The following is a 21,275-nucleotide window of genomic DNA, read 5'->3' on the forward strand; positions in this document are numbered from 1 at the left end:
ACTAAGGGGGGGAGCATTGTCCGCCCTGCAGGGTCTGAGCCACTGTCTCCGCTGACTGGACACCTAGCTCCAGAGGGGTCTGATCGTTCTCCGCCACAGGGGACCACTCGCCCCAGCAGCATGCCGCCAACCCCTTACAGAGCTGAAGAAGTGGTGAGTGAGACACCGACCTCCCTAGCAAGCGGAGGGCCGGTGTGAAGATGGCGGCAGCGGGGAGGGAGCGCAGTATTAACTGTGCTTCTAGGAAGGCTCAGCGGTACATGGTGCGGCTGTGAGGGGCGCCCTGGGCCAGCGATTACCCCCTACATTGGTCCAGAAGCCTGTCGGGTTCCTCGGATCTCAACCAGCACTAATTCCTCAAGCCAGTATAATCCATGAAGAGCGGGAAGACAGCAACATTAAGGGGGTGGAGCTTCTCCTCAGAGCGGACCCAGCAGCGTTTCAGCGCCATTTTCCTGCCTGCACAGCGCTTAGAGGAAGAACAGGTCCCTCCACAGCAACTCCAGCTATCTGTACACGGTACCAGGGGGCTGTAGAAGGGAGGGAAGGCTGTAATAAGACTGTGTGTCCTATTAAGGTGCACAGTCAGCGCTGACAAGGGGTCTCCCTTTGCTAAAAGCGCTGTGTGTGGGTTGGCTCCAATCTCTGTGTCTCTCTTGCCATTCTTGTGGGGGAAACTGTCTGCCCTCACCTGTGTGTGTGTGTGGAGTGTTTGGTGATCTCCTTTAGCTATGTCCATGGATACTGTGTCATATGCTGCAGAGGATTTATCCTCCCAGGATGATCCCATTCCATATAATCAAGATAGCACTGGTGTAGCACAGATACCAGCAAGGGAGCCTGAGTGGTTTTCCTCTATCAAATCTTGGATTTCTCAGATTTGTGACAGGGCTGCAAGTAATGAATCTGCAACCCAGGTATTACAGAGCTCTATGGCAGTATGGCCGGTTTCTGGTACCTCAGGACGCCCCGCTATATACCCCCACATACGTGCGCTTGTGCATGTCACACAAGACGACACGGATACCGATTCTGATACCACAGACGGTGATGGGGATGTGTTGCGGGGGTCCGCATCTCTTGCAAAGGGCGTGCAATTGTTGATGGAGGCTATCAGGGATGTGTTGAATGTTAATGATACCACACCTGAGCAGGTTGAGGAGGCTTTCACTGAAAATAAAAAAGCCTCGCTAACCTTCCCTGCGACAAAGGAATTGAATGCTGTATTTGAAAAAGCATGGGAAAACCCTGAGAAAAAATTCCAGGTCCCTAAAAGGGTCCAGTTGGCGTTTCCTTTCCCTGAGGAGGATAGGAAAAAATGGGAAAACCCGCCGATTTTTGACACATCTGTGTCCAGACTCTCAAAGAAGGTGGTTTTGCCTATTCCAGGATCTACCGTCTTAAAGGAGCCGGCTGATAGAAAAATTGATAACACGCTTAAATCAATGTACACTGCTTTAGGGGCCATATTAAGTCCCACTATTGCTACCACATGGATTGCAAAGGCAATAGTAAAGTGGTCGGCTACCTTACTTGAGGATTTGGATACGATGGACAGGGATGATGTTGCATTATATTTATGCAATATACATGATTCAGCAGGTTTTATGGTAGAATCCATGAAAGACCTGGGTTCCGTGGCTGCGGGAATATCTTCCGTGTCTGTTTCAGCTCGTCGGGGACTGTGGCTGTGCCAGTGGTCGGCCGACGCGGAATCCAGAAAAAGTGTGGAGTCCCTACCCTATACATGTCAGGCTCTCTTTGGGGAAGCTCTGGACGCATGGATATCCACGGCTACAGCGGGTAAGTCTCCGTTTCTTCCCTCAGCAGCACCTGCTCCGAGCAAGTCCTCTTCATCTGCAACGTAGTCCTTTCGGCCTAACAGGCCTAGAAGGACCAGAACGTCCAATACCTTCTTTAGGGGAGGTCGAGTTAAGTCCAAGAAACCTGCAGCTGCAGGTTCCCAGGAACAAAAGCCTGCTTCAGGTACGACAAAGTCCTCCGCATGACGGTGGACCGTGCGGCCTGGAGGTGGGGCCAGTGGGAGCGAGACTTATACACTTCAGTCAAGTCTGGGTATCGTCCGGCCTGGATCCCTGGGTGATAGATATTGTATCCCAGGGATACAGGCTGGAATTTCAAAGTCTCCCTCCTCATCGCTTTTTCAAGTCAGGCTTACCAACTCTGTTGGCAGACAGCACTGTACTACAAGACGCAATCCAAAAACTGATGGAGGCACAGATCATTGTACCAGTACCACCTCACATGCAGAACAAAGATTACTATTTGAAACTTTTCGTGGTATCGAAACCGGATGGTTCGGTCAGGCCCATTCTGAACCTAAAATTATTGAACTCCTTTCTAAAGGAGTTAAAGTTCAAGATGGAGTCTCTCAGGGCGGTGATATCAGGTCTGGTAGAGGGGGAATTCCTGTTATCCCTGGATATCAAGGATGCGTACCTCCACATTCCGATTTGGCTGCCGCATCAGGCTTATCTCCGTTTCGCATTGCTGGACTGTCATTTCCAGTTCCAGGCCCTGCCATTCGGCCTCTCCACAGCACCAAGGGTGTTTACCAAGGTGATGGCAGAAATTATGGTTCTCCTCCGCAAACAGGGTGTGAACATCATTCCATATCTGGACGATCTGCTGATAAAGGCATCATCCAGGGAGATGAAAAAGATGCCCTGCTGGCGTTGAAACGCGTTAAGGATACAGGTGGTTCACCTAGAGGAACTACCATTGCCGTGCATCTTCCAGCAAAGTCTGCCCGGAGTCGTCTGTGGGAGCATAGCCTGCCTATTGCTGCCTGGAGAACATAGCCTGCAATCTTTTCACCTGCTGCACTAATTATCAAGGCTCTGGTGTCATTGCCTACCTGCACTGACCTGGCTGCACCTGCTTCAGCCCGGCGGTGAGGGCGGAGACTATCTTCTCACATACAGGTCTGTCACGGGCTTACAGACAGTGACCGCTCCGGGCTTTTTTCAAACTGCTGCACACTACCACCCAGAGGGTTTAGCTACCATCCAGCCCGCCTGTTACACCAGCCGCAGGGGCTCCGGTGCCACCATCTACCTGCTGACGCTGATCAGGTAGCGCGGAGTCGGCTGCACCTGCACAAGTCCGATGGCGGAGACTGCTTCGGGCTTCCTGCACCTTGTCGTACAGGCTCAACACATCGCTGAGGCTTCGGTGCTTTTGATCTCCCCTGGCTAACGGGACAGCACCAGGGTGCAGTTGCATTCCGCTCCAGCCCGGCAACATGTGCATGCCTACCTACTTTTCTTCTACGGGCCAAACACCGGCTGATCAACGGACATTGTTTTTGGCTTTATGCATCATCACTTCATCTCTACAGCCGTGTCTCTCAATGCATTGGTATTTTTATATTTCAGTTTTTTATACAAGCGCATTAATTCAACATTGCATTCATCACGCTTTATCTGGGGTACCCCAGTAAATAAACTTTTATTTTTTGTTATTATTGGTGTCAAAGTTATATATTGGATGTTTAGTTACATCATTTATCAGCATATCTTCTATGTTTTAATTTTGTAATACACCCCCCGGGAGGTGGTTGTTGTTTTATCTTTTCAAATAAATGTCTCCATTTGCCTAATTGTTGAGCGCTACTTGGTTTTGTTGTTATAATTGTGTTTTAAGGGATTGGCAATTACCTTTTACAAGTGGCTGCTGACAATCAACATACCTTACCACTCACCAGAGCGCTTAGTTTTTCCTCTTATCATCCAAGGAGAAGCTGCTGCAGTCCATTGTTCTCACAACACACCTCCTCTGGAGCCATGGTTGGATTCTGAACCTTCCAAAGTCACATTTGGAACCAACCCAGAGGTTGTCCTTTCTGGGAATGATCCTGGATACGAAAGTGCAGAAGGTGTTTCTTCCGCAGGAAAATGTGATACAAGCTATGGTCTGGGATGTCCTGAAGCCAGCGGGAGGTTCCACGCTCGGACCTTCCAACTGGATCTCCTGGACAAGTGGTCAGGATCTCATCTCCACATGCACCAGAGAATTCGTCTGTCACCAAAGGCCAGGATTTCACTCCTCTGGTGGCTCCAATTGCCTCACCTTCTGGAGGGCCGCAGGTTCGGGATTCAGGACTGGGTCCTTCTAACCACAGATGCGAGCCTTCGGGGCTGGGGAGCAGTCACTCAAGGAGTAACTTTCCAAGGATGGTGATCAAGCCTGGAAGCCGGCCTGCCCATCAACATCCTGGAACTAAGAGCCGTCTACAACGGTCTTCTTCAGGCGGCCCCTCTTCTAAGAAATCGGGCCATTCAAGTGCAGTCGGAGTGGCTTACATAAACCGACAAGGCGGAACGAAGAGCAGAGCGGCAATGTCAGAGGTGACAGGAATACTCCTCTGGACAGAAACACACGCATTGGCGCGGTCAGCCATCTTCATTCCGGGAGTAGACAACTGGGAAACAGACTTCCTCAGCAGACACATCTCCATCCAGGGGAGTGGGTTCTCCATCCGGAGGTTTCAAGGAAATAACAGACCTTTGGGGATTACCCCAAATAGACATGATGGCCTCTCGTCTCAACAAGAAGCTTCGGTGTTATTGTTCTAGGTCGAGAGACCCACAGGCAGTGGCAGTGGACACCCTGGTGTCCGTGGGTGTTCCAGTCAGTGTACGTGTTTCCACCACTCCCACTCATCCCAAGAATCCTAAAGCTCATAAGGAGAACAAGGGTTCAAGCGATCCTCATTGCTCCAGACTGGCCAAGAAGGGCTTGGTACGCCGACCTTCTGAATCTACTGCAAGAAGATCCGAGGCTTCTTCCTCTTCGGGAGGACTTGCTGCAGCAGGGGCCGTTCGCCTATCAAGACTTACCGCGGCTAGGTTTGACGGCATGGAAGTTGAGCGCCTGATATTTGCTCGGAAGGGCATTCCGAAGAAGGCCATTCCTACCCTGATACAGGTTAGGAAATTGGTAACGTCTAAACATTACCATCGTATTTGGAAGAAATATGTCTCTTGGTGTGAATCCAAGAGGATTCCTACGGTGGAGTTTCAACTCTGACGTTTTCTCCTCTTCCTGCAAGCAGGAGTGGATATGGGCCTGAGGGAATTCAAATTCAAGATGGAGTCTCTGAGAGCGGTGATCTCAGGTCTGGAGGAGGGGGAATTTCTGGTATCCCTAGATAGCAAGGATGCGTACCTTCACATTCCAATCTGGCCGCCTCATCAGGCTTATCTAAGATTTGCACTACTGGACTGTCACTATCAGTTCCAGGCGCTGCCGTTTGTCCTCTCCATGGCACCGAGTGTGTTCACCAAGGTCATGGCGGAAATCATGCTACTCCTCCGCAAGCAGGGTGTGAACATAATTCCTTATCTGGACGATTTGCTGATAAAAGCGTCTTCCAGGGAAAAGTTGTTACAGGGCATTGCTCTCTCAACTCAACTACTGCAGGATCATGGATGGATCCTGAATCTTCCAAAGTTGCATTTGGAGCCGACAAGAAGACTGTCCTTCCTGGGGATGATCCTCAACACGGACGTATAGAGGGTGTTTCTACCGGAAGAGAAAGCGTTGGTGATTCAAACAATGGTCCGGGATGTCCTGAAGCCAGCCTGGGTGTCGGTTCATCAGTGCATTCGCCTTCTGGGAAAAATGGTGGCCTCTTACGAGGCTCTACAGTACGGAAGATTTCACGCACGACCCTTCCAACTGGATCTCCTGGACAAGTGGTCGGGATCTCATCTTCACATGCACCAGAGAATACGTCTGTCGCCGAAAGCCAGAATCTTGCTCCTCTGGTGGCTGCTAACTTCTCACCTGCTGGAGAGCTGCAGGTTCGGGATTCAGAATTGGATTCTTTTAACCACGGATGCGAGTCTCCGAGGTTGGGGAGCAGTCACCCAAGGGGGAAACTTCCAAGGAAGGTGGTCGAGTCTGGAATCCCTCCTTCCGATAAACATTCTAGAACTAAGGGCCGTGTACAACGGTCTTCTACAAGCGGCACATCTTCTAAAAGATCAGGCCATTCAAGTTCAGTCGGACAATGTAACGACGGTGGCTTACATAAACCGACAAGGCGGAACAAAGAGCAGAGTGGCAACGTCAGAGGTAACAAGAATCATCCGCTGGGCAGAAAAGCACGCAGTGGCGCTGTCAGCAATCTCCATTCCGGGAGTGGACAATTGGGAAGCAGACACGATCTCCATCCAGGAGAGTGAGGCCTACACCTGGAGGTGTTCGCGGAGGTGGCAGGTCTTTGGGGCGTACCTCAAATAGATATGATGGCCTCCCACCTCAACAAGAAGCTTCGGAGGTACTGTTTCAGGTCAAGAGACCCACAGGCAGTGGCAGAGGGTGTTCAAGTCAGTGTATGTGTTCCCTCCATTTGCACTCATCCCAAGGATTCTCAAACTAATAAAGAGAACAAGAGTTCCGGCGATCCTCATTGCTCTGGACTGGCCAATACGGGCTTGGTACGCGGATCTTCTGGAATTACTGCTGGAAGATCCAAGGCCTCGTCCTCTTCGCGAGGACCTTCTGCAACAGGGGCCGTTCGCCTATCAAGACTTACCCCAGCTACGTTTGATGGCATGGAGGTTGAACGCCAGATCTTTGCTCGAAAGGACATTCCGAACAAGGTTATTCCTTCCCTGATACAGGCTAGGAAGGGAGTGACGTCTAAACATTACCATCACATTTGGAAAAAGTATGTGTCTTGGTGTGAATCCAAGAAGTTTCCTACGGTGGAGTTTCATCTTGGACGGGTTCTCCTCTTTCTGCAAGCAGGTGTGGATGTGGTCCTGCATTTGGGCTCCATAAAAGTACAGATTTCGGCCTTATCCATTTTCTTCCAGAAACAATTGGCTGCCCTCCCTAAGGTTCAGACTTTCTTGAAAGGGGTTTTGCACATCCAGCCTCCCTTTGTGCCTCCTACGGCACCTTGGGATCTTAATGTAGTGCTGCAGTTCCTGCAGTCGGATTGGTTTGAGCCTTTACAGGAGGTTGATGTCAAGTTTGTTACTTGGAAGGCGATCACACTGTTGGCATTAGCATTTGCTAGACGTGTGTCAGAATTGGGGGCTTTGTCCTGCAAGAGCCCATACTTGATTTTCCATGAAGATAGAGCTGAGCTCAGGACGCGTCAGCAATTTCTTTCGAAGGTTGTGTCTGCTTTTCATATCAACCAACCTATTGTGGTGCCAGTGGCTACTGACTCCTCAATTACCTCAAAGTCCTTGGATGTTGTGAGGGCTAAGAAGATTTATGTGAAGAGATCTTCTCGTCACAGAAAGTCGGACGCTCTGTTTGTCCTTTTATGATCTCCACAAAGTTGGGTGGCCTGCTTCTAAGCAGATGATTTCTCGCTGGATCAGGTGTACTATCTAGCGTGCTTATTCTACGGCAGGCTTGGCTTGTCCAAAATCTGTTAAGGTCCACTCTACTCGTAAAGTGGGTTCTTCCTGGGCGGCTGCCCGGGGTGTCTCGGCTTTACAACTTTGCCGAGCAGCAACTTGGTCAGGGTCGAACACGTTTGCTAAGTTCTACAAGTTCGATACTTTGGCCTCTGGGGACCTAAAGTTTGGTCAATCGGTTCTGCAGGAGCCTCCGCGCTCTCCCTCCCGTTCTGGGAGCTTTGGTACATCCCCATGGTACGAATGTGGACTACAGCATCCTCTAGGACAGTGATGGTTAACCTTGACACTCCAGCTGTTGTTGAACTACACATCCCAGCTTGCCCTGCATCAGTTTTGCTATTTGGCCATGCTAAAACTGATGTAAATATAAAATGTTGCTCAAATTCAAAGAGTAGTCATTTGGACCAGATCTCATTAAATAAAAATATTTTAGTATCTAAATTAGTAGTCTATGGTAATACATGAAACAATGTTTAAACATGCATGCTTAGAACATGTACGGTCTGTGGACCAATAGTAATTCACTGGAGTTAAAGTCCCCTGCAAAGTCATAGCCCCTCGGAAGCCCATTAACTGTGGCATACTGTATCCCCCCAAATGTTATCAAGGATTGGTTAAAATAAAATGTTACCAGTCTCCAGTAGATACAGTATGCTGGCGAATTGGCAGATGTATAAGTGCCAGCCTCTTTGATGCATCCGGCGATGAAGGTTGTTTTTGCAAAAATTGAGGGTCCAGGATTTAGCGAAATTTATATATGCTACAAAGATCAAATCACTTCCATTTTAATCCCGGGACCATAATCAATTTATGTCACCACAGTGATATATTTAGGATAGGTACCTAAAGTTTAAAGCAGAATTTGGGGTTGCTTTGATATTTTAATTTTCAGCCAATATGGATGGTTCTGGGGTTAGGGATATTTTTATATTCAACAAAGACCAAATCATCTTCTATTTTAAAACAGGGTCCCGAATCAACTTGTCACTACAGTGATACATTTTACAGTAGAATATTGGGTATTCTGTCATTTTCAGCTATAAAAGAGGGTCCAGGGCTAGGAAAATTGTCAAACGCCAAAACGTCTATTTTAAAACCGGGAAAACTACTTGCAAGGCTACTTTAGGATTCTCAGAAAAGTTGCAATTTCAAGAACATCCCAAATTCATCTTTAAACTTTAGGTACCTATCCAAATTGTATCACTGGGATGACAGAAGTTGTTTCTGGACCCTGGTTTAGATGTTTAGCTGCATCTACAATTTTTCCAAGCCTCTGGCTTTATAACGTTTTTGGGTGGATAGGATTGTTAGAACAGGATTTGCGTTGGCAGGGGTAAGAGGCTGAGTCTAATTAATAGTGGCCGGAACCTTTCTTAAATAGGCTTGTGATTTCATTTGTGATGCAATGTCATGACCACATGCAGCTGGGCCTTTTATGGCTAGGACGTAGCAGCATGTATATCCCTATGAACCTACCCACACAAGCCGACTGGAGACTGCCAAGTTAAACACCGTATTACAGCCGTGGCGTGCGGCTTCCGGCGCCTGGTTGTTGCTAGGTGACCACACGTTGCTCCGAACTTCTGCCTCTCCCAGACTGCCGCTCCCCTGGTAATGTGGGACGCGGCTAGTTCCTTATCTGCCGGCTCCCTAGCAACCAGGGACGCTGGCGAAAGGGGTTGTGCTGAGCTCTGTGTTCGTGCAGCAGTTTTCAATTAAGGGGGGCTGGGCTCTAGCAGTGATTGGCCAGGCTTCCTTTATCTTCCTGGTCTGCCCCTCATCTAGTGCTGGTCATAGTTCCTGGTTGCTGCAGGAGCCCTAGTCTCTGTGTTCCAATCTCCGTCTGCAGAATTCTCATCTGCCTCTCAACACTCTAATTAAGGGCAGCTGGTCTGGGCTCTAGCAGTGATTGGCCAGACTTCCTTTATCTTCCTGGTCTGCCCCTCATCTAGTGCTGGTCATAGTTCCTGTTTGCTGGGGAGCCCTCGTCTCGTGTTCCAGTATCCATCTGCAGAATTCTCATCTGCCTCTCAGAACTCAGCTACAGTGTCAGCTCTGGTGTCCAGCCTCAGCTCCGTATCAGCCTTCCATGGTATTATCTTGCTGCATTATATACCCTTAGTCTTGTACTAGCCGTTAGTAATAGTTCTGTTCCTCCCAGCCCGGAGGTTATCCCCAATTAAGGGTGCAATTTGTGTTTATTCTCCTTAGTATTAACCTCTCTCCCTGGCTTGGCAGTCCATTATCCTCTCAGTACTTTAATTATAGCTACATAGCCATTGTTTGACTTCCCTTCTCCCCATTCATCTCTGCTGCCCACTTAGTTGTCTTAGGGTTCAGTTCCTGCCGGCTTTGATTCAGGTCACCCAGGGGTTGAGCTCATACTACCGCCAGTGGCGTAAGTCCTGGCGGGCATCCCAGTACTGGTAGACGCATAAAGTCTTATGGGAAAAATGGCTCTTATAGGCGAGACCTGCTGTGTGCTTTCTATGAGTCTCAACCGCAGGTGTACAGGGGTCACTGCTCGAAGACGTGCAAGCAACTCTGAATCCTGTATGAATGTATGAAGAACTCCATTCCATCGTAACACACCGCTGCACTGGGTAAATTGGCACTCAGTGCCGTTTCTTAACAGACTTAAAATTTTCTTTTGCAGCCAAAATTGAAGAATAGTCCAAATTTAGCTTAACACTTTGGGTACCTATCCAAAATGCACCAATGCGGTGACGGCAGTTGATTCTAATCCCTGGATTTAAAATGGGAGATGCTTTGATCTTTGTAACACATAAACATTTCCCTAAACCCCGGACCCCAAAGTTGTCTAAAAATATTAATTTAATGACTGTAATCTGATATGTAGATTTCTCTTAAAAAAAGGCCCAGGTACTGAGGGGGTGTGGACAAATCCAGGGAGGCGTGGCCATGCCCCCTAACAAAAAGCTTTCCAGGTGCAATCAAACAAACACAGGTGGGGCCAGCAGAGCTGCGAGGAAATATTTACATTAAGTGCACCCTCTGGGTCTTACCATGTGAAAGCATTCCATATCTTTGGGCACTTAACCCATGAGGAAATTGGCTAGTGACTGAATACCGTCAGGCAATAAATCCGGTATCTCAGCAGCGCAGTAAGCCCGGCGGTTAACTGAAATGTTCCTGAAAATGAATGTGTAGCAGCAGCAAGCGCTGTGAAAATACATAATGGGGCAGATGTATTAACCTGGAGAAGGGATATGTAAATTATTATCACCTTGCACTTACAGTATCATTGCTTTATACTTCTCCAGGCTTAATACATCTGCCACAATATTCTTTAACTACGAACCCGTACTGTGGGGGTCATTCAGAGGTGATCGCTAGCTGCATTTGTTCGCAGCGCAGCGATCAGGCTAAAAAAAACGGCAGTTCTGCGCATGCGTATGCAGCGCAATGCGTATGCGCGTCGTACGGGCACAAGGAACGATGTAGTTTTGCACAGGGTCTAGGGATGCATTTCAGTCGCACTGCTTGCCGCAGAGTGATTGACATGAAGTGGGCGTTTCTGTGTGGCAACTGACCGTTTTCAGGGAGTGCGCGGAAAAACGCAGGCGTGCCAGGAAAAACGCAGGCGTGGCTGGGCGGGTTTGTGATGTCAAGTCTGTAACTGAACAGTCTGAAGTGATCGCAAGTGCTGAGTAGGTTTTGAGCTACTCTGAAACTACACAAAAAAAATTAGTAGCCGCTCTGCGATACAACCATTGGCACTTCTGCTAAGCTAAAATACACTCCCAGTGGGCGGCGGCATAGCGTTTGCACGGCTGCTAAAAACTGCTAGCGAGCAATCAACTCGGAATGACCCCCTGTATTCTTAGATCTCAATTATTACCATCAGCACACAGGAGCCGAACTAAAGGCAAGTGGATTGTAAACCCGCACTAGTTAGTGGATGTTAATGATATAAACTTCTCATTTGAAGCGGTAGAAGAGAACAGTATTCAAATAATGGAGTAAGGAAGGTCTTTGCCTGGGAGGAGGATAGCAGTGGCAAAACAATGCATCAGTCAATAAAACACTTGTACAAGATCCTGCTTAGGTCCCAATCCTAGGGTATCTGGATGGTAAGTCGACAGTACTTAGGTCGAAAGCCAATGGGTCAACTACTATTGGTCGACATGGGGAAAAGGTTGACACAGTAAAATAGTCGACACATGAAAAGGTCAACATGCCTTTTTTTGCAATTTTTTTATTTTTACCTTTTTCATACAGTACTTTACCATCCACATAGACTACGATTGGGTATAGTAACATGTGAAGTGAGCCATGCAAGAGGATGTGGTTCACTAATTGGGGTTCTTGGTCATGTTACGCAAAAAACGACACCAAAAACTTTATAAAATCTCATGTTGACCTTTTCACTATGTCGACCAATAGTGGTCATTGATCCATAACCCAATTCTAGGCAGAATTCACAGAAAATAATACTCCAAGGTAGTATAAAGATGTATATAATCCTGGTATGAGCACTACATGGGCTTACACATCCGGTTCTCACCAAAGTCCAATATGATCCTGGTAACCATGTGTATAACAGACAACTCCAGGGACCTCTTATGACCATAAATGCTGTTTCTGCAAATGTTTAGGACAGAATAAGTCTGCTCTTTTATAGTGTGGCATATTATGCTTTCATGCTGCTAGAGACCGGTTTGGTTTATAAAAAGTTATAATAATTACTTTACCTACTTACTTTTTCCCTAAGCACTAACTTAATAATTAGTCTGCTCCACCTGTATTATAACAAAATCTGGGTCCTACAGCGGAGCAGCTCACCATCAAAATGAACATGGGGCTCCCAGACGTGTGTCGAAAACAGGTGGGGAACCTCCAGCCTGTGGGTCTTATACGGCTCGCAGAAGCATTCTGTCCGGCCCACATCCCTGCCAAGGCAGCTGCAGAGTGTGTAGAGCCATCCACAGCGCACGGCATCATGGGAGAAGTAGTTTTCTTACACTGTGCACTGTATACATATACAGTGTAAGGAAACTACATCTCCCATGATGCAGTGCGTAAGAGACGTCTCTGGAGATCTCTCTCCAGAGACGTCAATGGAGATCTCTCTCCAAAGCTGCCTCACATCACCGCAGGCAGGAGAAATGACTGTGCTGCAGTGCACAGCGGATCCAGAACATGGACCAGTGTTGTGCAGGAGTCTGGATGGGACTAGTACTGTAGGGGTGGTGAGTGCCCTGCTGGCACTATACTGGGGCATTATGTGTAACTGGCACTATACTGGGGCATTATGTGTAACTGGCACTATACTGGGGCAGTATGTGTAACTGGCACTATACTGGGGCAGTATGTGTAACTGGCACTATTCTGGGGCAGTATGTGTAACTGGCACTATACTGGGGCAGTATGTGTAACTGGCACTACACTGGGGCAGTATGTGTAACTGGCACTACACTGGGGCAGTATGTGTAACTGGCACTATACTGGGCCAGTATGTGTGAGCAGTTATTAATGAGTCCATTATGTGTAAGGAGCACTAATGTGGGCGTTATGCCACGCCTACTTTCAAATGATGTTAAAATAATCCAAATAGCCCTAGTCAGAAGAAAGGATCCCCACCCCTTGTCTAAAACAACAGATCAGCGAACGTTTAGCTGCTGTCTGTACTGCACACGATGGTTACTCTGGCTATTAGCTGGTGGTCATAATAATGTGACAACCGTGTATATATATTTATATATTATATACACAGATATATGTCGCGCTATTTCACCAGAGCAGTAGTAAGGTTAGCAGGATTGAAAGTTCTGTCTTACTTGTATACTGGAAGGTGACTCCTAATGGTTCCACCAAGGATTGGCCTTGGTAGCCCTCATCACATACAAGTTAAGGGTATTGAATTTCTTCCACCACCTGTTTCTTAGGAAATAGACACAAGTGTACTTTATGTAGCTACAGTTGATATATTCTTTATTAATCAGAACATTCTCCAGATAAAGTGTCTTTTGTGGCTAAAAACAGAAGACCAACTACAGGATCTGCTTATTATGGCTTTTCTGAGATAGGGTTGTGTGCTTTAGGTACAGTACATTGTGAGTAAAGTCCTAAAAAGTATCCTGGAATTTATTAACAAGTAAAGTATGTACAACACTACAGTCATCCATGATGAATCATTTTCTGGCATTAAAAATATAAAAATATTCTGGAATAATTCTGGAATATAAAAATATAAAAATGGCTATAATATGGTCCCACCAGAAGTCTGCGATCGGATTGGAAGGTTAGCTTGACATTGCCACAGTCAAAGTCATTTATAAGCAACGTCCGCTAGCTTCCTGGTTCATGATGTAATAGATCTTCTGGCTAATGGTCCAGCCTATAGTGCAGTCTCTCAGGATAAACTGCAATCACCAGGTGCCATAGAGTGCATTAACTCTAGGGTACTGGGTTTCAGTTCATAGCCCATTGATTCATGTTTGGTTAAATAGCCACTTTGCCTTCAATCCTGTGGTAGTTGTACTACTTGTTACAGTGACAAATTGAACTATTGTTCCTGATTTTCCTTTCTCTTGACCTTGGCCTGTTATCTAGAATTGCCTGGTCTGCTGCTTGCCCTGACCATGTACTGATTGAACTTGTCTGCTGCCTGCCCTGACCGCAGATATTTAAAAAATGTTGCCAGTCCCAACTTTCTTTGGCTTTGTCCCCAAATTTCACTACTTTATGAAAAAGGCAGGTGCTATAGGAAAGACCACACAAAGCAATTCTAATGCCTAATCACCTCTTATTGAAAAAAATAATTATATTAAATTTACATCACAAATTTAAAGAAATGAATACAAGTATAATGAAGTCACCCCTGCAATTCAAGACAATAGATATAACACACAAAGCACATTGTCAAACAACAATAATAACCAGGCAAAGAAGGTTTTATAGAAAGTTTTTACTTTGAATAGGATTATTAACAGTAATATATTTCAGAGCAAAAGTTTACCGAGTTGCATGACAATGAAATAAGTGGACACGGGCCACATACGTAACAGACAAACATTTGCTCATCTGTCGTATAAAGACGGCCAATGCAAATGTACAGAGAAGCATGTTCAAACAAAAAAACACCAACTCCTTTATAATAGCATCAGACGCCTAAAAGCCACAGGACAATCCCTACAGTTGTCTGCCGGGTACTATCTGGCAATTCTCACACCGGATCGTGGAACAGGACAGGTTTGTCAGAGGGTAAGTAGAATCAGCATCTATAATCCAGCTTCTACAGAACTTATCCTCCCACCAGGCCCTAAGCACCAGGAGATGGATGCTCTTTGGCAGTGTATGGCTGAAGGGCCTAATTCAGACCTGATTGCTGTCCTGCAAATTTGCAGTAGTCTGCTATCAGATAGTCGCCGCCCAGGGAGAGTGAAAACCCGCCTCGTACAAGTGTGCGGATGCATCGGCAGGCAGCAGACATCTGCAAATCCGTTAGCAACTCACTCACCAACTAATGATTTTTCCATACTGTGCAGTCTGTGTGTAGTCCAGGACTTACTCCTACAGTGCGATACAAACAGGCTGATCGGGGCCTTAGCAGACGTCACATACCAGCCTTGAAAATGCTTGGGAACGCCTGTGTTTTTCCTGACACTCCCAGAAAACAGGCAGTTACCCCCCCCCCCCCTCCAAACGTCCGCTTCCTGTCAATCACCTTGCGACCATACATTTTTTCAACATCCTGTCGCTGTTTGGTGACGCGCCTGCGCAATCATTCGATAATTGCCCACTGTTGCGAATTCGCACCTCAGCTGAAACGGGCCCCGAAGAACGATGAGACGTCAGGAGGCCCAAAATCAGAAAGTGTAACATACGCTCCTGTTTCCTTGTGTTGCCATTGCTTCTGTGCTCACATGTATTCCTAGGTGTAAATGCATGTATCCGTATCCTTTCCAAAATCTCATGACATACCAGTCTGAATTCAGGCTTATGCTCAGTCAGTTCTGTGGCTTACAGGGAGATGCATTATAGTAGCACTAATTCTGCCTCTATACCTCCTCCTGCTTCACATCCTATCAAGGCAAAGCAGGAAGCAATAACGCTGAGATGTATTAACATCTCGGCCACCAGACTTGGGGAGATAAAGGTCACCCCGCAGACGATCCCTGCAAGACCCATAGCACACCAGACTAGTGCTGATGCGCTGTGTCTTTCCTCCTGGTCGGCGCCAATGCACATGCACGAGATCTCGCAAACATGGTGGGATCTATTGTGCAGACAGACTGCCAAGGACTCCGCCATTGCACAGAGCACATAGTGGCAAGCAATCCTGCCAGTATGGGCAAAATGCGATAAGCCACAAAAAGGTCTCCTGAATACCCAGTGCTCTGCTGTAACAGCTGTGCTGTCTGTTTTCACCTTGGTGTCTGTGGCTGCATCTGGTCTCCAGTGACCCCAACTCTGATCTTTAGCTGCCCGCATTGTCTCTGTTTACATCTCAGTGTTATCTGTCCGGCCCTACGTCTGTCCATTCTCTGCTGATGCCAAGTGTGAGCAGCCCAGGAGCTTCAACTGCAGTAGAAGGCATCCTGCAATGTTATGTGCAATACTTCCCTTATTCCACCTATACTTGTAGGTGAGAATTCAATTATAACGTGTTCATTTACTGTGTGGCTGGCGATTGTCTCTGTGATTTCAGTATACCATTGAGCATAAACTTATTCATATAGTCATACCTAATTCAATCATTTACATTAATAAAAGGATATTCAGAGTAGAGCTGCTCCCTGTTGATTGTCGATCATGAGTGAAGTCGCTGGTGTGTAACAAGATGTGATTTCCGTGTAAAACATTTTCCACACGCAGAACACGGAAATGGTTTCTCACCTGTGTGAGTTCTCTGATGTCTAACAAGTCCTGAATTCCGGGAAAAACATTTCCCACACGCAGAACATGAAAAAGGCTTCTCCCCTGTGTGAACTGACTGATGTCTAACAAGACCTGGTTTGTGTGTAAAACATTTCCCACACTCAGAGCATGGAAACGGCTTCTCACCTGTGTGAGTTCTCTCATGAATAACAACATCTGACTTGAGTGTAAAACATTTCCCACACACAGAACAAGAAAAGGGCTTCTCCCCAGTGTGTATTCTCTGATGTTTCACAAGGTACGACTTCTCTGGAAAACATTTCTCACACTCAGAACATGGAAACAGTTTCTCACCTGTGTGATTTCTTTGATGTCTAATAAACTGGGATTTTAGTCTAAAACATTTCCCACACTCAGAACATGGAAACGGCTTCTCACCCGTGTGAGTTCTCTCATGTGCAACAAGTTGTGATTTCTCTTTAAATGATTTCCCGCAAAGACAACACGGAAATGGCTTGACCCCTGTGTGGGTTCTCTGATGTCTCACCAAGATATACTGATATAAAAAACATTTGCTACATTCAGAACACTGAAAGATTGTATCACCTCTATGACCTGTATTATGTGGAACAATGTCCGAATTACCAGAACATTCCTCATGATGAGAATGACCAGGTGATGCATCTGCTCTGTGAAGTACTGGCCATGTATTTAAGGTCAAAGGATTTACGCCTGTGAAATCTTGTGTAGTGTTATTGTCTTCTATTTTACAATCTGGATACATAATGAAATGTCCCTCCAAGCTATTCCTGCTTGTGCGTCCATCTGTTGGAAATAAAATATTTGTATAGAAATAGATATCTTGTATATAGACTGAGGAACACATTATTATACAATTAGTGGCTGATTCTGACACAAAGTGGCTGTAGTAGCAGACCACCACAGAAGCCAGATTTACTACCTTATACTGTGAGTTTCTGTAGGGCTATTATAAGAGTCTGTGTGCCTACAAGTGGAAAAGGTGTGTGTGTGAATTGGTTAGATATCTGGGCTGGTAACACACAGTGACATGATGTGAGGGGGAGAGCAGGAGTATAATAGGGATTGATGGCTCCTGATGTATGAGATACACCAGAGAGTGCGGGGAGGAGACTGGTCATATCACTGGGCTGGTAACAAACAGTGACATGGTGTGAGGGGGAGAGCAGGAGTATAATAGGGATTGATGGCTCCTGATGTACGAGATACACCAGAGAGTGTGGTGAGGAAACTGGTCAGAGCTTTGGGCTGGTAACACACAGTGACATGATGTGAGGGAGAGAGAGCAGGAGTATAATAGGGGCTGATGGCTCCTGATGTATGAGATATACCAGAGAGTGTGGTGAGGAAACTGGTCAGATCTTTGGGCTGGTAACACACAGTGACATGATGTGAGGAGGAGAGCAGGAGTATAATAGGGGCTGATGGCTCCTGATGTATGAGATACACCAGAGCGTGTTGGGAGGAGACTGGTCAGATCTCTGGGCTGGTAACACACAGTGACATGATGTGAGGGGGAGAGCAGGAGTATAATAGGGGCTGATGGCTCCTGATGTATGAGATACACCAGAGCGTGTGGGGAGGAGACTGATCAGATCTCTGGGCTAGTAACACACAGTGACATGATGTGAGGGGGAGAGCAGGAGTATAATAGGGGCTGATAGCTCCTGATGTATGAGATATACCAGAGAGTGTGGGGAGGAGACTGGTCAGATCTCTGGGCTAGTAACACACAGTGACATGATGTGAGGGGGAGAGCAGGAGTATAATAGGGGCTGATGGCTCCTGATGTATGAGATATACCAGAGAGTGTGGGGAGGAGACTTGTCAGATCTCTGGGCTGGTAACACACAGTGACATGATGTGAGGGGGAGAACAGGAGTATAATAGGGGCTGATGTCTCCTGATGTATGAGATACACCAGAGTGTGGGGAGGAGACTGGTCAGATCTCTGGGCTGGTAACACTCAGTGACATGATGTGAGGAGGAGAGCAGGAATATAATAGGGGCTGATGGCTCCTGATGTATGAGATATACCAGAGAGTGTGGGGAGGAGACTGGTCAGATCTCTGGGCTGGTAACACACAGTGACATGATGTGAGGGGGAGAGCAGGAATATAATAGGGGCTGATGGCTCCTGATGTATGAGATACACCAGAGAGTGTGGAGAGGAGACTGGTCAGATCTCTGGGCTGGTAACACATAGTGACATGATGTGAGGGGGAGAGCAGGAGTATAATAGGGGCTGATGGCTCCTGATTCTCCCACTGGGCAGATACATGGTCCTCATTAGTCTGTACTGACAGAGGAGGGTGTAGGAGAAGAGACTGCTGTAGTGACAGAACAAGGAGAATATATGACTCTCTGTAATAAGTGATTATTACTCACCTGTGCTGATATCTGTAGGGATTTCCTCCTCCTTACACTGCTGGTCACCCCTCACATACGCCTCTTCTTCTCCCTCTATGATTTCTACCTTAATATCAGTTAGATCCTAAACAACCACAAAAAAACAATAACACTTTACTAATGTAATTTGTGATGTGACTATGATATTTGGTGAGAGCCTAAATCCCACCTACCTGATCCTCCTGTGGGGTTCTGTGATTCTCCTCTGTACACTCTTGGGAATAAAGAGGATGGGGACATCTCTCTGGGGAATCTCTGTTACTGGGTCCACCTGTAGGAGACACACAGTGACTGAGTACATATTTATATGTGATTATTAGATGATGTGTTTATCTTTGTGGCCAGGCTTTTCCACCACAAGGCTACAGTGTGAGAATGTGAGAGACTAAAATCATCTAAGTGCATCTGTGTATTTGAGGTGCGGTTTTCTATAGCTAACTAAATATCTAATAGACATGTTAAAAAGTAATTTGCAAATACAGCATTCTTAAATCTGGCTAGTATTCAATGCTGCGAGCATTATAGTAACTGACATACAATATGTAGAGCATCTTAGTGACCGACATACGATAAAGAGTGCATCTTAGCGACCACCATACAATGGATCATTCCTAGAAAATTGGAAAAAAACGTACCACATGTGACACTGTATAACAATCTGTAGCTGTGTATATTTTGAGTTTTCAACACAGGTTGCCAAGTTACATTATAGCTTTCTCATAGGTTTTCAGAAAATAGAACACCGGCTCCTAACACCAAGAGTTAAGCTGAATTATCCAGAGCCGGCGCTTCCATTAGGCAGCTTTAGGCAGCTGCCTAGAGCGCCGGCCACCAGAGGGCGCCCCCCACAAGAGTGAAGGTTGTTTCTGATGGAGACAGATCCTTCATATGATGGCGGGGACAGCTGCAGCAGGTCTTACCAGAGACAGTCTCTGCTTTCCACTGCTCTCGGGGGCCTGGACTAACCACTTGTGCGTTGTGTTGTGCTCTTACTGTACACTGCCAGCGCGTCAGCGGCCATCCCCTGCTGTTTCCTTCTTTCTCTTCACTCGCTACCAGTCAGGCACTGTAGCTCCGCCCCCTAGATGAGACAGACAAGGAGCTGCTGTCATGTGCTGTGACAAGCAGCACGCTGAGACTAGAGTGAGAGAGGCTGTGTCCTGTTTGGTGGTAAGTAAGTAGCCTAATGTTCTGTGTTCCTATGTAAACACCCAAAAGTGCAGCATCTATAATTATATACAGTACTTTTATTTCCTGAGTTTAGCTAACACGTGTGCCACTCTCAGCACTCTGCTACTGCAGTGCTGGAGGCTAAGTGCTCCCTCCCAAACACAAAGTGTGCATAACACATGGGGCAGGTAGGGATCTGGAGAGTAGAAGGAATGGAACACATGTTGGTCCCTGCATCTTTACTACTGTACATCCCTACTGCTGAAACTGCATACAGTATGTGTCTTCTTCCAGTAGTTTTTAAGAGGTCGTGATGAAAGTACTCTCAGCCCTCCTAAAGTGTCAGCCTCAGCTATGCAATATGCTGTATCATACTGTACATTAATGCTGTATTGTAATGTTTGAAAAACATTTTTTTTATTATTATTACTAATTCTCTGAGTGCTGATTTTGTTCTTCGTAACACTAACGTGGTATATTACATCTGCACCTTTTATGCTGTATTGACTTTACTGTGGAGCTACCAGGCGAAGTATAATATACCGCTATCTCCACCTACGCCTTCCACATCATTGTGGCAGCATGTTGCTTGTTCCCTTCTGGGACTGGGAGCAGAAGCGAGATTGTCACCGGGTGACAGGAGGACCTGTGTGTGTGTCATGTAACCTCCTCTGAGTAATGTGCGGATGTCACAGATTAGTCAGTGTGCTCCAGTAAAGGTCGGCCTTGCTGGCGGAGGAAAGTATATTGGCTCCAGCAGCAAAATGTTCATGGGCATATAGGAGATTGAACGGTCTGTGGAGGTGTCTGATGACACATAAGGAGCATGTGGAGAGCTGTGATGACACATAATAGTGTTCACGCTAGGCTGTTAAAAGGGCAAAATGCGCCACACCCCATTACCAGCGCCCTGCTAAAACAGCCTGATTGCTGCCGCCGCAAACGCACAGCATCTATTCACATAAAAGGGAGATTTTGGGGGAAGCCTAGCATCTCCATAGGTGCTGGGCATGCCCCTATTAATGATGCAGTCAGCTGGGGCACGCCCCCATTAGTGGCGTTGAGGGGGCTGCACCTCCACAAATAGTGACGCCACCAGCCGTGCCCCCATTTTGGGCCTATGCGCACTGCCTCGGCACCTCTGCGCCCTGCCCGCATTCTAGCTGGAACACTACATAAGTGGCATGTGGAGGGGTCTGATGACACATACTATAAGAGCTGTGTTAAGTGCTATGGTGACACCAGCGGCATTTGGAGTGTAATGACACGTGGCATACGAATGGGTCCGATGACATAAATGGTACAAGTAGAGCAGTCTGATTACATAAATAGAGCAGGCAGTGGCATCTGATGGCTCTCACCATTAAAATCCATTCTGAATGCAGCTGCGAGGTTAATATTCCT

General features: G+C 46.8%; 2 protein-coding genes across 6 annotated transcripts in view; one reads left to right on the top strand and one right to left on the bottom strand.

Moving 5' to 3' along the window:
- The window catches only part of LOC135057181 (zinc finger protein 850-like), a 129,310-nt gene that overhangs the window by 62,640 nt on the left and 45,395 nt on the right, over nt 1–21,275 (top strand). The gene's annotated exons all lie outside the window — the stretch shown is intronic.
- The window catches only part of LOC135054803 (gastrula zinc finger protein XlCGF17.1-like), a 41,067-nt gene continuing 33,219 nt past the window's right edge, over nt 13,428–21,275 (bottom strand). For 3 of the 5 annotated variants that reach the window (XM_063958152.1, XM_063958151.1, XM_063958154.1), the window contains 3 exons: nt 18,875–18,972; nt 18,681–18,786; nt 13,431–17,078 (listed from right to left, as the gene is read on the bottom strand). In XM_063958152.1, coding sequence (XP_063814222.1) covers nt 16,186–17,078; nt 18,681–18,786; nt 18,875–18,972 — 1,097 coding nt within the window. In that variant the 3' untranslated portion in view covers nt 13,431–16,185. Of the gene's footprint in view, nt 17,079–18,680; nt 18,787–18,874; nt 18,973–21,275 lie in introns of all 5 variants that reach the window. The other 2 variants (XM_063958155.1, XM_063958156.1) reach the window with 2 other exon arrangements.

The sequence above is a fragment of the Pseudophryne corroboree genome, chromosome 3 (genome assembly GCF_028390025.1).
Source record: "Pseudophryne corroboree isolate aPseCor3 chromosome 3, aPseCor3.hap2, whole genome shotgun sequence".
Lineage (NCBI taxonomy): Eukaryota > Metazoa > Chordata > Amphibia > Anura > Myobatrachidae > Pseudophryne > Pseudophryne corroboree.